At 49.8% G+C, this 16,057-nt stretch overlaps 1 protein-coding gene across 1 annotated transcript in view; it reads right to left on the minus strand.

The window, feature by feature from the left end:
* GRIK3 (glutamate ionotropic receptor kainate type subunit 3) overlaps positions 1–16,057 on the minus strand; it is a 101,000-nt gene that overhangs the window by 36,291 nt on the left and 48,652 nt on the right. The window contains exons 2-5 of the mRNA XM_062620775.1: positions 8,553–8,729; positions 7,132–7,389; positions 5,634–5,815; positions 2,622–2,675 (exon numbers count right to left, since the gene is read on the minus strand). Of these exons, the coding sequence (XP_062476759.1) occupies positions 2,622–2,675; positions 5,634–5,815; positions 7,132–7,389; positions 8,553–8,729 (671 nt within the window). The remainder of the gene's footprint in view (positions 1–2,621; positions 2,676–5,633; positions 5,816–7,131; positions 7,390–8,552; positions 8,730–16,057) is intronic.

Consider the following 16,057-nt stretch of genomic DNA (forward strand, 5'->3'; position numbering starts at 1 on the left):
CCGCACTGCTCTCAGCAGAGCATCACAAACGCAGCACTCGGTCACTCTCAATGGGACAGCAAGGAATTCTTAGAGCTGTTTTGCTTTAATAAGCTTTGGAGTTTGATCTTTTCCTTGAGCCCTGGCCTCTGACTTTGCCCCCTCCAAGCGTGCTGCTGATGGATGCTATGGTTTAATCTGCAGGTGCAGCCAGGGCCCCAGCCATTAATCACACCCACCACACAGTTCAGGGGTTTTGCTGTCTGGTTGTGGGCTTTTTCCCCCTGAAAACTGCAAGCACAAACCTCCATGCTTTGTTAAAGGGCATGGCGAAACCCAGGCCAGGATGTTGACTTTTAAATGCTGTACAGCAGCTAAGGGCACATCCAGTTGTTTAACTCCAGACAGATGCTATATCATCTATATTCCCTTTCACTCATTATTTTCTGTACTGCACATTAAGTCTCCCCTCCATCCTATTCCCTTTACCAGTTTTGCTCTTGGTATTTCTGTGGGGCTCTTCCCCTTTCTTACATATGCTCCCCAGTTTAAATCCCCAGCTCTGGTTCATCAGCCATAGGCGCGGTGCTGAGGTTGCATCCTCACCACGTGGAGCATCCATGGTGGAAGCTCCTGTTGTGCAAAACAGCTCATGGATAGTGGAATGTCCCCGCTATGGATTGCTGCGGATCCCTGTCTGGCCATGGCTTTGCTAAGACTGCTGTTGCTGGGAGGAGCTGAATTGGCTGTAATGGGAGGCACATTGGAATAACACCCTGTGATGTACCCAAGCATGAGTACACTTGTGTTGTGTTGTAAGCCTCAGGTACACTGCGTTTAGCAAGAGCTCTCCTATGGAGATGGGTTGAGAGAGCTGGGCTGGTTCAGCCTGGAGAAGAGAAGGCTCCTGAAGGGAAGACCTGAGAGCAGCTCCAATGCCTGAAGGGGCTGCAGGAAAGCTGGAGAGGGGCTTGGGACAAGGGATGTAGGGACAGGCCAAGGGGAATGGCTTTAACCTGCCCGAGGGGAGACTGAGATGAGCTCTTAGGCAGAAGCTCTTCCCTGTGAGGGTGCTGAGGCGCTGGCACAGGGTGCCCAGAGAAGCTGTGGCTGCCCCATCCCTGGCAGTGCTCAAGGCCAGGTTGGACACAGGGGCTTGGAGCAAGCTGCTCCAGTGGAAGGGGTCCCTGCCTGTGGCAGGGGTTGGAGCTGGAGGAGCTTTAAGGTCCCTTCAACCCAAACCATCCAAGGATTATCAGCACCAGTGGAAAACTGGTTTGGTTTAGCTCCTGATCAGGAGAAGTCAGGCTGGGTGTGTGATCGTTGTCAGTGCCGACTCAAAGCATGGGAAGGGATCCCTGCTCCTGCCTGTCTGTATCTGGGAGCATCAATGACAGCAGTGCAGAAACTCCTGTATTTGCAAGGATTCCTTTTTGCAAGCTGCTGAGACATTCCCATAACTGTTGGGTTTGGAGGGGTTCTCACTGCTTGGGACTTCACAGGCTCTAAATCTGTGCTTGCAGGAGGGAAGGGCTCAGACGAGTTCCTCCTTCTCCTCTGGTAGAACAGGCTGATGGTGCTCTTGATGCTGAAGGCAGTGAACTGTAGTCTTGCTGCCTAGCAAAATGTTGAAGCATTTCATGCCAAGTGTTGATGCACCGTACTCACTATTGACTGGGGACCTTTTAGAAACATTCAGTATAACATAATAGACTAATTCATTAGCACCCCATGGGTCTAGTACTGTAGAAGCTGAAGCACATGCATTGCAAGCTAGGAAAACATTGCCTTAAGGAATGACAGATTAAAATATCTTTCCCATGATATAACTGTTATTTCAGGGAAGTGGCATTAATTGTGATTGCTTATCTATTAATTTATTATAATTCTCCTTTTCCCACCTCCAGGCTGTACCTACACATGAAATGTACTCTAGGCTCAGCTGGGGCTGATTAATAGGAGGTTATCTGGGAAATGCTTAAAGCTGCTTGGAATAGATAATGGCAGAGGGGTAATTAAAATGTCTTTTGCATCTGAGAAATACATTCTGCAGGTTTTGAGGGTTGGTTTAGTCTGTTCCGTTCCCAAAGGCAAAGAGATAAACCGGATCTCCAAAATCACACCGAATTCTATGCTCTGCTGGACAATGACATCCCGAATGGAAGCAAAAAACCCCCAGTGCCTCCTGGAGTCAGAGAGGAGCTGGCTCATGGTTGAAGAGAGTGGAGTTAATTTCAGGCTGAGTTCTGAGCCATTGGACACAGCAGGGCTGCTCCTGGCTCTTAAGGGAGACCCAGATGAGCCCACAGAAACATCTACCCGGTTCTTACCAAACTCGGCCCCATCACAGCCTGTCTGCACCATCAGAATGACTGGGAGGGGAAATAAACCCAGAGCCTGCCTCTCTGCAGAGCTGGAGCAGCTCTGAAGGAGGGAGCCAGTCCAAAAGCAGGGAAAGGAAGGACTGACATCTCTCAGAATGAGGAGCCTTCCCCTTGCCTACCCCATCCCACCGCTTTAGCGTCCTACACCTATGAAGGAGGCCCAGGACAGGACATCCAGCCTGCTCCTGCTGCTCCAACTGCCTCCATCCAGCTCAGCAGCCAGGTATAAAAGGTGTTTGCATGGATTAGGTACTTTACCAGAGTGGTGAAGATGAAGTGGTAGTATTCTGTCATCATTCCCATCGCCATGGCCTTGAGGAGAGTAGGGAAAGGAGGTTAGCAAGAGTGGATACAAGAGTACAACAACAATCACGCAACACAAACCTCTACAGAGCTGACGTGGCAGGAGCAGCCCCAGAAACACAGTAAATGTCTTTAAAAGGCTTTTGTAGTCCTCACACGTGTATTTCTGGTGCTTGGCATCCCCTCTCCTTCCGTGTCCCTTCATGCAGTAGAGCTCCGTTTGTGCATCCCTCCCTCTTGGCCAGCCCAAGCTGTAGATGTGCCAGTCCCAGCACGAAGGATGGCTGCTGCAGGTTGCTGGGATGTGCATAGCTGAGCACTGGGGAGGACAGCCTGGTCCATGAGGGTTGTCACAGAACCATGAAGGGCTGCAGGGACCTGGCTGGGTGACTTTGACCAAGCCCCACGCAACAGGAGGGGAACCTTGAAGTTCACCTTGGAGGCAGTGGCTGGCTACAGGACAGAGATTGTCGTGGTTTGGGCTGTGATGGTGGCTCTGAACATGGTTTCTGGACAAAGCACATGCAAGAGCACTTTAAGGTCTCCTCTATAGGAAAGTGGCTCCGAGCCGCTCCAGGAAACGTTTGATTCCCTGGGATTTTGCTAAAATTACTGGAGCAGAATTCAGCTCCGAGGAGGGAAGTGGCAGCTTGAAAAGAAGTGAGATGTCAAAATACAAGGGAAAAGGGAAGGATTTAATTTACAAGCCTAAATATTGTAACTCCAGAGTGGGATTTAACCCTACATTTCATGCCTGGAAATACCTTTTACAGAGCATAGCAGCTGTGCCTGCAGCCATCCTGTCCCCCGTCCCCCCCCATGCCTGGTGGGGATCTGTGGGGCGATGGTGTAGCCCCTTCCTGACCTGCAGAGAGCTGGGGCAGGGACCAGTACATGCGGCATCAGTTGGATGATGTGAAACCAATGGAGAGGAAATGATGCAATTCCAGTGGTAGATGAAGAGTCCAGACCTGCTGTAAGAAGCAGGCTCTGGCTTCCCAGTGCTGACAGCCTGTGTGCAGGATACATCTGGGTTTGTGGGGAAATGAATAAGTGATAAAGCTGGTGGATAAGCTACAGGCAATCTCTGGGCTGAGAATGGGAGCTCCATTAAAGTGAAGACGGGCACATCTGTGCACTGCAGAATGCAGCAACTGTTCAGAGACAGCTGCCAAAGAGAACAGAGAATCCGAGAAGCCAAAGAACAGATGTAAAGCATTAACAAGTGACCAAAACTGGGCAAGGCCAGAGAAGCTGGGGTGGGATGGGGAGGTCTCAGAGCAGGCCTAGCGCTGTGATAGGGTTTTACAATGATTTGTTTGTCCAAGAGGGTAGAACACTGAATGGTTTGATGTCTCAGTCATGCCAAGGAGCCCAGACTGGAGCAGCGTGTGGCAATGTCATCTGTACGTCTTTGTGCCAGCTCTTGTGCTGTTGTTATTCATGGATTACTAATCCATGGGGGCTTTTTACTACTCCAGTTTCAAAATCCTGCCCAGTTACCAGTGAAGTGCTGGGGGAAGATGGGCTTTAAATCACCTCAAATGGCCTGGGAGCAAGATGTGCCCTGGCACGATGGTGCGTGCTCAGTCAGAGCTACCCTAGTGAATGCAGGCTGTAGTTGCCCGAGCCTTTCTGTCCCCTAAAGCTGTTTCACAAGCAAAGGTGGCACCTCTAGACATGCATTTCTTCATTATGGGAGAAAAGCTGGGGACAGATGAGGTTTCTGAGCTTCCTGATTCTTCCACACGTTTGAGTGCCAACAGTGGGAGAGACCCAAGACCCTGCTCAGAGCCACCCAGTTGCCACACACCGGAGTAAGTGTGCAGGGGCCACTCAGGGCATGCTTTGGGCTTGTGCAGCTTCCTGAGCTCTGGGAACGTTTGCACTTTCTCCCCTAGTAAAGATGCTCGATGTAATAATGCTAAGCTGAAATCCATGGCTTTGGGCCCTATGAAACCCCACCACACACACAAAATCAGCCAGAAGGACTTCGAAAGGCTTCTTCCCCCTCAGTCCCCCCTCTCCTCCATCTTCCTCAGGCTGCACTCGCAGCGATGAGCAGAGCAGATGGCACAATAAACTATAATAAACTGCATAATAAGTGAACAGCATCAAACACAGGCAGCATGTTAAAATAATAGGCAGGAGACAATGAGTCCCTTATATTGCTTGCTTTAATAATCCCTCCCAGGCTTTCTGATTTCTTTGAGCACTTCCCTTCATTCTGCATCAAGAAGGCTGCAGAAGAAGTCTCTTTCCATGTGCTTGCTTTCTCAGCCCTTCAGGGGATTTAGTTAATCTATGTGGTAGTGTCTTGCTGGGCTGATAGGAGCAACACTTCTTCCAGCGACTGGTTTTTAGCATCCTTTGTGAGAGCGTTTTCCTCTGCCTCAATATTGACCCTGAAACCTAAAGGCACTTGGAAATGAGGAGCAGGGGGGAGCAGCAAAGCGCCTGGCCCATGGAAAACACCAGTGGAGGAACGTGGGGAGAATGGAGAGAGACCAAATGAATGGAAAATCACTGACATCTGGCTTAAAGTCCAAGAATTGCACATGGTGCTCGTGAAGGGACTGAGGATGCTGTTCCTGCCTGGCTGGCCATGTCCTGGCTGCTTGCAGCGAGGCGCAGGACTGGGAAGGAGGGATGGAAACCGGATTCATGCCCTGCTCCTCTGCATGAACGCACCAACCTGGGACATGAGCAGCATGGAAGGGAAAGAGGATATTTAAAATTGCAAACACGAAAAGCTCGTACAGGGCTAAACGAAGAGTGGCAGAAGCAGCCGGTAGCCATCCAGTAGCATCCTTGAAGCATGTCCGTGTTGTAGCCTTCAGTGTGGCTGAGGATGCGGGCAGAGGGGAAGCTGCACCTCTGCCAGTGGGGCTCTCCCTGCATCACAACCACCCTTAGCACGGGCCTCTCAGTGCCACTTCTGCCTCTCCCCCTCTGCCCCCCACTCACCTGCTTGAGGATCTGAGCTGCCATCAGGTGGCTGCAGTCGAAGATGATGCGGAATTCCCGGCCCCGCTTCATCTCCTTCAGGAGCGGCCGCGCATCGTCCGTGTCCAGCGGGAGCTGGCGGATCTTGAGCCGGATGTTGTACCTCGATGGGGCCATGATGAGCTCCTGCAGCCGGATAAGGCCTTCGAGCGTTGCACAGAGACAAACCCACAGTGTTACAGGAGAGGCTGCCCGTGCCCTGCAGGCTGGCTATCCCAGCACGTTATTCCTTCCTATAGTACTGTATGGAATGCGATCAAGACTTTCCTCCCTCCCTCAAACGGCCATTGTAAAAGGAGTATCCAAGACAAATTGTCATGGATCAGCCATTAAACCCCCTGATATTCCCAGAGCAGCTGTCCTAAGGCAGAATGGCTTTTATTGGTGTTTCTCCCTGCATCCAGCTATGGTAGAGCTGAAGACTGCACGAAGCAGGAAGAGGAGAACAACAGATTGGTCCTAACCTTTGGCATCTCTGGGTTCATGGCATATTTTCTTAAGCAAATGTGCCTTTGAGGAAGGACTGATGATGATAATCAGCTATAAAACAAGTTAAAATCTGCAGTATTTACTGGGCATAAGAGCAAAAGAGGAAAAATAACATGTGCTTAGTTTACGAATATCAGAGTTCATCACTTGTAACTTCCTTACTACCATTAGAAATCATTTCTTTCTTATGCAGAGGGTACAAAGTGATGCTGGATGCAGCTGAGCAGGAATTATTGGTATCTAATGTTGCACGAAGAAATTAAGCAGATGCCTATTGCGAGGAGGAAAAGAGAAGCATGTCCCTCTGCATAATAGAAGAGATACTTAAGAATATGCCACGAAGGGAACATACTGTGACCCACATTCGCAAAACAGGAATGTCAAACTGTGTTCTCATCAGCCCTCCCCTAAAGAAACCATTTGGTTTAGTGGAATTAGGTTGGACAGGCTATCCAATGTGTCTTTTGTCTGGGTTTTTTTTTTCTCTGCAGTGCTGTGCAGCCCTTTGCTTTGTTTAACCATCAGCAGCTTGCTTTATGTGCAAAACTTTGTCAGCTCTGCTTTATGGAATGAGCCAGGAATTAAAGCGACTTCCCTGAACTGCTTTTGCTTCTAGGTGGGAAACTGCACCCTCAGTGGGAGCCACAGACCAGGCTCTTTGCTTCTATAGATGGGCACCGTGGTGGCAAACAGAGCCGAGCTGAGCCAGATCACCCAAGAGGACAGTTAATCCTCCGCTTTGTCAGCGGGGGTGTGCTGGGGGTTACCCACATCCCAAGATCTTTGTGAATGGAACGCTTCAGAAAGGATCCCAGAGCCTTCTGCAACACTCGATGGAGTGCTTGAGAGCCAGCAGGTCCCCATGCGCCCATCGCTGCGCGTCATTTTGTTCCTAGAAGGTTTCATTCCAAACGTTCCTAAATGAGACCCACAACAACAAACGCCCTGGATTGCTCCTTCCGTCACCTACCTGTGCTGTCATCATAAACCACAGTGGCTGACCTCCATTTCAAATACTGCACGAGGTCCAGAATGGCATGGCTAAGGGAAGCATAGTCCGGATAAAGGTTGACATAGAAAGTGTCCTTGTTATCCAAAGGGTGATGCTTCCATCGAAGCTGTATGTGGGGGACTTCCAGGGCATTGCAGATAGACTGGACGGCATTGGTACAGGAGCCTTGGGAAGGTCCAAATATTGCTACGACCCCCAGAGCAAGCTGGTCACAGGCTGGAAAAGGAAGGGGAGATGCTGTCAGGAAAGCATGAGGGACCTCTGCAGGAGGGGTGAGCATCAGAGCATCCGTGGGGGCACAGAAAGCTTCTCCTGGCCTGGCCCCTGGAGCAGTGGGCAGACAGACAAGCTTCCGGGCACTAACAGCAGCACTGACGTTAGGTACTTACAGCAGTGACCAGAGGCAGAGAGGGGGAGAGGAGGAATTGAGGCAGTGGGGTCTGGACTAGTGGTTAGAAGCACAGAGGAGGGGATAACAGCTCTGCTGTGTTAGAAATGGCTGAGCCTCTGGAGGGGTCAAAGAAACACCCAGAGATGAGCAGATTCCCTCTAACAAATGTGCTTTCCCATTGATTTCATTTTTTCCTACTAAATAATGTTTTTCATAGACTGAGATGAGCTCTTAGGCAGAAGCTCTTCCCTGTGAGGGTGCTGAGGCGCTGGCACAGGGTGCCCAGAGAAGCTGTGGCTGCCCCATCCCTGGCAGTGCTCAAGGCCAGGTTGGACACAGGGGCTTGGAGCAAGCTGCTCTGGTGGAAGGGGTCCCTGCCCGTGGCAGGGGTTGGAGCTGGAGGAGCTTTAAGGTCCCTTCAACCCAAACCAGGCTGGGGTTCTATGAATCTTAAAAAGGGCCAAGACAGGGTCAGTGAACTCCAACATTCCCTCTCCCCTGTGATGCCCCTCTTGCAACCAGGAGCTCTGGCAGCAGGTTCTGTTTCTCCCCAAACAGAAGCACACTCAGCCTTCAGGTCATCAGCCCCACAGCCTTTGCTGTGTAGTCCCACTTCTTCCCTCCCCTTCAATAATTTGAGTGGGCTGCTCTTACCTGAGCATAAAACATGGCTTTTAGGAAGAGAACAGAATATCTATGCTGTGGATGTTAAAACTGCCGGGGATACAGGAACAAATAAAGGCATCGCCTACAGCCCTTCGCTCAGGATTAGAAGCAAACACTGAATGGAGGTGTGCAGAGGGAAAAAGAGAATAGTTGTTCCCCTTATATTAAATTGCCCCTGGAAGGTCAGCTCCTGGAGGACTCCTGATCCAGAGCACCGAGTAGAACAGGACAAAATGAGTGGCTGGGTCTCAAGTGAAGCTGTGCCTGGTTTTCTGCTCAACTAATGGCCACAAGGCTGCTGAGGAGTGTGCTGTGCTCTTACCTTTCTTGGTTGCTTCAAAGCTGTCGTGGAAGTGTATCCTCTGAATGTCATAGGTCAGTGTTGTGTTAGGCAACAGAGTTCTGTTCCTGTTAATGATATTGGCAGAAAATCTGAAGGCTTGTTCCTCAGCACTCATAACCTGGGTATTGGGGCCATCGGCGTACTCGAAGATTCCTCCTGCAAGACAAGGCAAACCCAACTTTCAGCCACATAAAGTGCAATTCATAACACTACATAGCAAGGGCAAGAAAACTCTTGGAGAGAGCTGCGACATTTGCAGGCTGAGCAAGGTTTTGCTCCAGGACGTTTCCTGGATTGAAATGAAGATATGCAAACATTTGGGGTTTGTTGCATGCTGGTCCATGGATGCATTCCGAGTGCCAGCTTCATAGGGCAACAAGGGACAGATTTAAAGGCTTAGAAAATTCTTATAAGTCAGATGGGGGGCTTCCCATTAAACTTTAGGACCAGGCCTTGGGAAGTGTGGACAGGCTTCTTGCTCAGCTGCAGGGATGCTCCAGGTTTGTGCTCTGTGGTGTTACAGTGGTACAGAGCTGGCGCTGTCCTGCCCTGCCCAAGTCCTCGTGGAGGAGGCAGTGCAACACGGCTCCTTGCTATTTTTAGTGCCATTTTTAGTGCCCTTCTCATGTTTTATTGCTCCTCATGTTTAGTTATCCCACGTCTTAATTCAGGCCAGCAGAGACTTCGGAATTTGCCTCCCCTAAAGCTTATCTGCTCAATAATGCACAACTTGAACGCATGCTTTCCCGTGTTCAGGAGCTGTTAATGCCATTACACCTCCCCAAGGACAAGGAGCTCATGTCACAGCATCACTGGGTTTCTTGGCTCTGTGTCTGGGAGTCTTGTCCTCAGCTCCCCACTGAGAACCACTGATTGCAATGACTCCGTGCAGGCATAAGTTATGCAATTGCATGTCCTTGTCCTCGAGATGCAGGCACCATCCCGTGCCCCTTCCAGAACCACGGAATGACACACAAACCTTGCTCTATCTTATTAAAAAGTAAACTAAAATAATTAACGGATGAGCGAGATAAGCAAGTGCAATCGGTAACAGATGGTCTCTGGCTTCATTAGCAGAAGGAAAATCTTCCTATTCAATTTAAGGTAGTCCTAAGATGTTTTGTTACAGACAGCAGATGTCTGCTCGGTTCTCCCAGCAACTGCATAGATCTTCCTGTAGGAGCCAGAAGGTGTTATCTGTAGTTTTGGTGACACTTTGGTGTCAGCCAGGCGTGCCAATTTGGCAAGAGCCAAGCCATGCTCTGCGCATCCCCCTGGGGACCCGACCAAGCCATGGGCTGAGCAAACCACATTAGCAATGCCTTGAGGTTTCCCCAGCCAGGCTGCTAAGGAAGCTGCAGAGGCCTCTGACTTCCCTGCAAGTCACTTCCTTCCTTTTCCTCTGCACACTTTGTGTCCCCATTGTGAAGTGATCGTGGTGGTTAATTTACATTCATAAACACCCAAAACGTTTGAGCTGTTCACTGCATGTCCCTGGTAGGAAAAAACACGGATCTCAGTGCTAGCTTTGGTAATGGGGAAGAATAAAACCAACGAGGCTGAATGCTCAACCTGAGGACAGGTTTCATTCCCATGCAATCCTCAGCAAATCACTTCTGACCAGGTTTTCAATCTAGAATGCCTGGCAGTGCAGGCAGCAGCCAAGCAGGATGGTCCAAGTGCCTCATTGTCACTGAATTATTCATCCATATATCCAAGTTTGCACATACTGGTAGCTCAGTCTTAGTTTCTTAGGGCAGAGAAAGTTCATACACAGTACTATAGCAGAAACAATAAACAGAACTAAAGTGAGCACGAGATTCAACCCATCTTTCTGGTCAAAGCTTCACCATCCAGAACATTTTAACAAGGGATATTTTGTTTTCTAGCATCATCCTGAAGTGATAACGGGGTTCATAGCACATTGATTACCAACTAGATGACATTAGGCTTTCTCCTAGCCAGAGCTTTCAGACTTGCTTTGGGGCATGTCTTATTATGATAGAATACAGGACTGGGTATGTGGATTATTGGTGTTTGATCCCAAATAAATTCCCATTGCAGACATCCAACTGGATATAATGGGCTTTTGGACAGAAAAGAATTTTCTGTGCAGCCACCCAATACCTTGAATTTAGTGGCAGGCAATGAGAAAGCAGACAGGCAGAAGTAATGTCTCTCTGGTTCTATGGCTGGGTGCTGGGTACGTGGGGACAGTCCACTGCAGTTGCCAGTGGTGCTGAGGATTGCTCCTGAGGGCAGATCTGCACAGCCTCATCCCTTCGGCAGCCGCTCCCTGCTCCTGGTTATCCCACTGTGCCATCCCTCTGGCTTGCGTGCCTCTCCTTCTGAGATGTTCATTCCCATCATTATTTAAAGAGCCTAATAACCAGCTTGGAACAGCTGATTAATGCATAATCTTCATCATGATTACATAGCAGAACTGGCATTAATTTGAAAAGCCACCTAATTATGAAAATAATTGGTGCAGCTTTTCCATTGGAGCAAGATGGAGAGCATCAGCTTGTGCCATTGGGAGGCTGAGGGATGTGACATGGGCCGGCTGATGGCCGGGCCGGGGGGACCCTGTGCGTCCCCTGCAACCCTCAGCTGGGAGGGTGAAGCGATGCAATGGGACACACAGGGTTGGTTGGCTCTCCCTGTGCTCCCCAGGAGAGTGATTGCCTGTGGGTCCTGTGACAGGAGCCTCACTGTGACTTTATGCTTAGAAAAGCAGAGAAAGCCAATGGGCGATAAAAAGTCAACAACAAAACACTTTCCTCTTTTATATACTACCTATAAACAAGTTTAGGGGGATCTAACAAAACCAAAGGTCCTTTAGTGTTGCTCTGCCTCTGAACCATTTCTGCCTCTACCCTATTCTTGCAGTTATTTGGGATCTCTTGGAGATGAACGGCTGCTGCTCACCGGACCCGGTGCTAAGGTCCTTCTCCCAGTATTGCCCCATCTGTTCAGGTCCCAGCTTCCCTTTCCTTCTCTCCTTACCTCCCACAGCTTTGCAGATAGGCAGAACATGGCTGTGTGAGCTCTGTCACGCTTTGTCACATCCTCCTGAGGTTCAGGAGAGCATTTGCTGCCTGATTTATCCAGGAAAGGACTGAGCTGTTTCCTTGACCAGTCAATACATCCCACAGACTCCCCACTGCGACACCACACCTCCAACACACACTGGGGTTTACCAGCTTCAGGTTGAGTTTGTTTGCATGTGTTTTACCCTGAAAACCTTCTTTTTAGGCCAGGTTTGTATGGCTTTAGTGCAATGGGGTCCAGGTCAGGGAGTCAGCTTGTAGGAGATGCCTCAGCACAAACTGTCAGTATCTCCTCAAGGCAGGATGGGCTCGGATGTTATCATTTGTTATCCCTTATTGTAAGTACTTTTGGTGGAGTTGCCTGTTATTACATCTGACTCCTTGGATTTTAAATACAAATCATGAGGCAGGTTAAATAATGATTCATTTTTCTTTCCCTTTAGAGGAGGCTAATGGCTCTCCAGGGAATACCAGTCAGCCTATGGGAAAACACACTAAGTAGAATCAGCTTCATACCTTCATATTTTATGCTGTTTTATTTGATAACCACTGACGTTACTGCTGAGGCGGGGAGGTTTAAACATTCCAAATGAGAATCCAAAGCAAGCACCTGAAACTCTCTATTATATCTAGACCCAAACTATGATTCTCTGACCATTAGCCTCGCTGTTCAGGGTAGAACCTGGATCCCACAAAACACCCCAAATCCCCCTGATGGCAATCAGAACATGGCCAGGTTTGTCTGCATCAAAGCTGTGCTACGCTCCTCCCGTCTTCGGGTGGTAACACTGGAAAACCCTTGGAATGAATCCAGCAGGGAGGCTGGTCAATGGGACAGGAACCCTTTCCCAGAGCTGCGGCTGATCCCGAGCGGCGGCTGCGCAGGATGGATGCAGTCTGAGTTATTTTTAGCGTTGTGAAAAGCTAAGTCAAGAAAGCCCAAGTATTTTAGGTTTTCCCTTTCTCCCCAGTTCCTCTTTTTAACAAAACAAACAGCTTCATTCTCAGAAAGAAAATTCCAAGAGCCCTCAGCGCCTGGTGTGATCTCTTATCTTTTACTCCTCCTAAAATCACCGAGTTACTTAGCTTTGAAGAGCAACCATTTCTGATAACACTTTCCTCTCCCCCGCTGACAGTGTTGTTAACACATTTAGACAGCTTTCTGACAGTCTCTTTCCGTGAGACACCCTGGGAGAAATACCTGGTTTGAAATAGCTCTTGCTGAGGATGGAGCAAGCCTGAGCTCCTCCAGGGATGCGAGAGCTCCTGCCTCTGCCTCACGGACCGGTCCTGCCCAGAGACCTGTGGTTTATGTGCTTTTCACTCTGAGGTTACAACGTGAGAATGCAGAAGAATGGATTCCTTCTTGTTGAGCAGCACGGCTGGCTGGGACATGTAATTTGTCCTGGGTTGGGGACAGTATTAGCAAGCAGGGCAATCAGGACCAGTACACATGACCTAGTGTTTAGATCCTACAGGATGGCCAAGGAGAGCCCTTCCCCACAAGATGTGCTTCCCCAAAGGGAAAGCTTTGAGAATTGATGCTTCTGCTCATCTGACCAGTCCAGTGGAGAGAATGTCCCTGCCATGGTCCAGGGCCTCCACGTTTATACCAGTAAGGAGAAATGAGATAACACTGATGGGATGTTAAAGAAAGTTCCCTGGGATGGAGCTGAAAGCCCCACAGACTGCCCGTCAGCGTGGGACCGTTCCAGTCTCAGGTGCACTAACACGGATGCAGTGAAAGCAGCAGAACCCAGGAGACAATAAATACCATTTAAAAAGCAAGAGGTGAAGCAATGATGGGTTTGACCACAAGAAACTTCTCCGTTTGCTTTCCCCCAAGGAGCTGCTACTACAAACTGCTGCACAAGTGAGTGCAGCTGGAGCTGGAGCTGGAGCCGGAGCCGGTCCCTGGTTCAGCCAGAGCCCCTGCGTCTGATGGGGATGGGGTTGGTGTTCTCCAAACAGGAACAAAGTCATTTGAGTGGCGAGGCAGCGCCAAGGGATGCTGTGGGACCCCTCCATTGCCTCAAGAGCCCTTTTGACTGCGTGGGGAGCCCTTGTACCCCAAGATGCCCTGATCCCATTGGACTGTCTGTGTCAGGCCACAGCCTGGGATGTGCTCCCTGAGCAGACCATGGTGAGGCTCAGAGCTAAGGCAGCAAACAGGACTTGCATATTTTCTGAAGCAAACCTTCTGAGAAGGCGGTGGAAATCATCCCCTCGCTCTGTCAATGGGCTTCTGATTTTGACAGCACAAAGATCCGAGTTCCTGTCCCCTTAAACTGCTGCTGATCATGCATCAGCCCTGTCACTTCGGTGTGGCACTGCTTAATGTGATGCAGCACAACCACAGATCCAAAGCAATTTCAGGCTTCATAAACATGCATCACGCAAGAGAGAGCCTGTGCAAGGGCTGTCCCCTGCCTGCGGAGCCTGCTCGCTCTGAATGATGATGGCTAAAACCCAGGAGCAGGATCCAGCTTGGAAGGCAGGAGGAGGATTAACCTCGGAGCCGGTGTGTTCGCGCTGCTTACGCTCACAGCCTGCCTGGAGACGTTGCACCTCTCTTTCATAGGAATGAGAAAGGAATGTGGCCTGTCCCCATGCAGACAGCTGTCACTCCCACGGCAGTTTCTCTTTCTCAGGGTATTCCCAGTTGTGTTTTCTGAGGGCCGCAGGTTCCCTCTGCCTCCACAGACTTAGGAAGCCCATGATGGTGACAAGGGATGTAGGGACAGGCCAAGGGGAATGGCTTTAACCTGCCCGAGGGGAGACTGAGATGAGCTCTTAGGCAGAAGCTCTTCCCTGGGAGGGTGCTGAGGGGCTGCCCCATCCCTGGCAGTGTGGCTGCCCCATCCCTGGCAGGTTGGACACAGGGGCTTGGAGCAAGCTGCTCCAGTGGAAGGGGTCTGGAGCTGGATGCGGTTAAAGTCACCCAAACCCCATCAAATTGAACACAAAAACCCAGATTTTGAACCCTAACAACAGCCCCCAGGCACAGAGCCACCCCCGTGACACTTAGCACAGGGAACAATCCTGCTTTCAGCTGCTCCGGAGACATCCATGGGGCTCCACAGCAGCTGACAGGAGCAGCCGGTGGACCGGAATTCCACCACATTTTGCAGCCTAATGAAGGGCCAGGTCCTCTCTGAGTAATGCCAAGAAAATGAATTCAACCAGAAAATCAGATATGCCAAATGTGTGTGTCCCATAGGGAGGGATTTTCCTGCCTGCCAGGACAGAAAGCCCGGCACAGCAGGCTGATCCATTCCCAGGAGACAGCATCTCCCTCTTCCCATTTTGATACTGAAGAGGCAAAATCCTCTTTCACTTGCACTGTATTAGGTATTTTATGTCACAGGGGGTGACATTCTTCTCTTATGTGTAAGCTGCTTAAGAGATGAGCAGTCAAGTGGCAAAGAAATACATTATTAATGCTTCTGGTTAAATTAACTGATTAAAAACACCGTAGGTAAAATGTGTGTGTCAGCACTTTACTCACACTAAAGGAGAAATTTATAGAATCATGGAATGGTTTGGAAGAGCCTTAAAGCTCATCCAGTTCCAACCCCCTGCCACGGGCAGGGACACCTTTCACTGGAGCAGCTGCTCCAAGCCCCATCCAACCTGGCCTTGAACACTGCCAGGGATGGAGTGAATGGAATATGGCAGCTTGATTCTCAGTGCTAAATGGGTAGGGATGGTGCGGAAAGGTGCGTGCCCCTTGATGGAGACCATGGACCACATGGGGCTGGGGTGATGAGCAGAGCCGTTTCCCCCCTTGGCGCATGTCGAGGCGCAGGCTGGGCACACGCAGCACCGGGTGGCAGCTTCTAGAAGCAAACTTCTCCTCCTTTACAAGTCCTTCCCCCTTGGCCTAATTGGCACCGTTTCCTCTGGCATTTCTTTGAACAAGCTCTTCTGCTGCTGCACGTTTTACATCTGAGAAAGAGCATTTACCCCAGCAGCATCGCGTAACCCCGACCAAGGGAGCGGATCAAAGCGTTAATCTGAGATCAAAGGCCTTCAGCAGTGCTACAGCAGGAAGAAATTAAGTTAGCAACAGATTCCTTAATGATATTTAAATTTTTCATTTACATAATACATGATTAAAATGAAATGGGCTTTTTATTTAATTTTTTTTTTTAAGCAGGCTCAATTAAAAAAGAAAGACAAGCCACATCAGCATCCCCTAGGAAGTGATTCCCATCAAGATAAGGGCAATGCAAACGGCAAGACACACTTAATTTACCCAATATAAAGCTCACAGTGTAATGCAGCGACCAGTGAGCTGCAGCCCAAGGAGTCCCCCAGGGGCAGAGCTGCCAGCAGGAGCCCAGTGATGCTCTGACTGATCAGATTCCCTCATGGGAAAGGCTCCCATGGGCTCTACAACTTTGCTTTATGTGGGCTTATTTCTCTGCAAGG

This window comes from Pezoporus occidentalis, unplaced genomic scaffold (assembly GCF_034315485.1).
Source record: "Pezoporus occidentalis ecotype Australia unplaced genomic scaffold, CSIRO_AGI_Poc_V1 ctg223, whole genome shotgun sequence".
NCBI classification, from domain to species: Eukaryota; Metazoa; Chordata; class Aves; order Psittaciformes; family Psittacidae; genus Pezoporus; species Pezoporus occidentalis.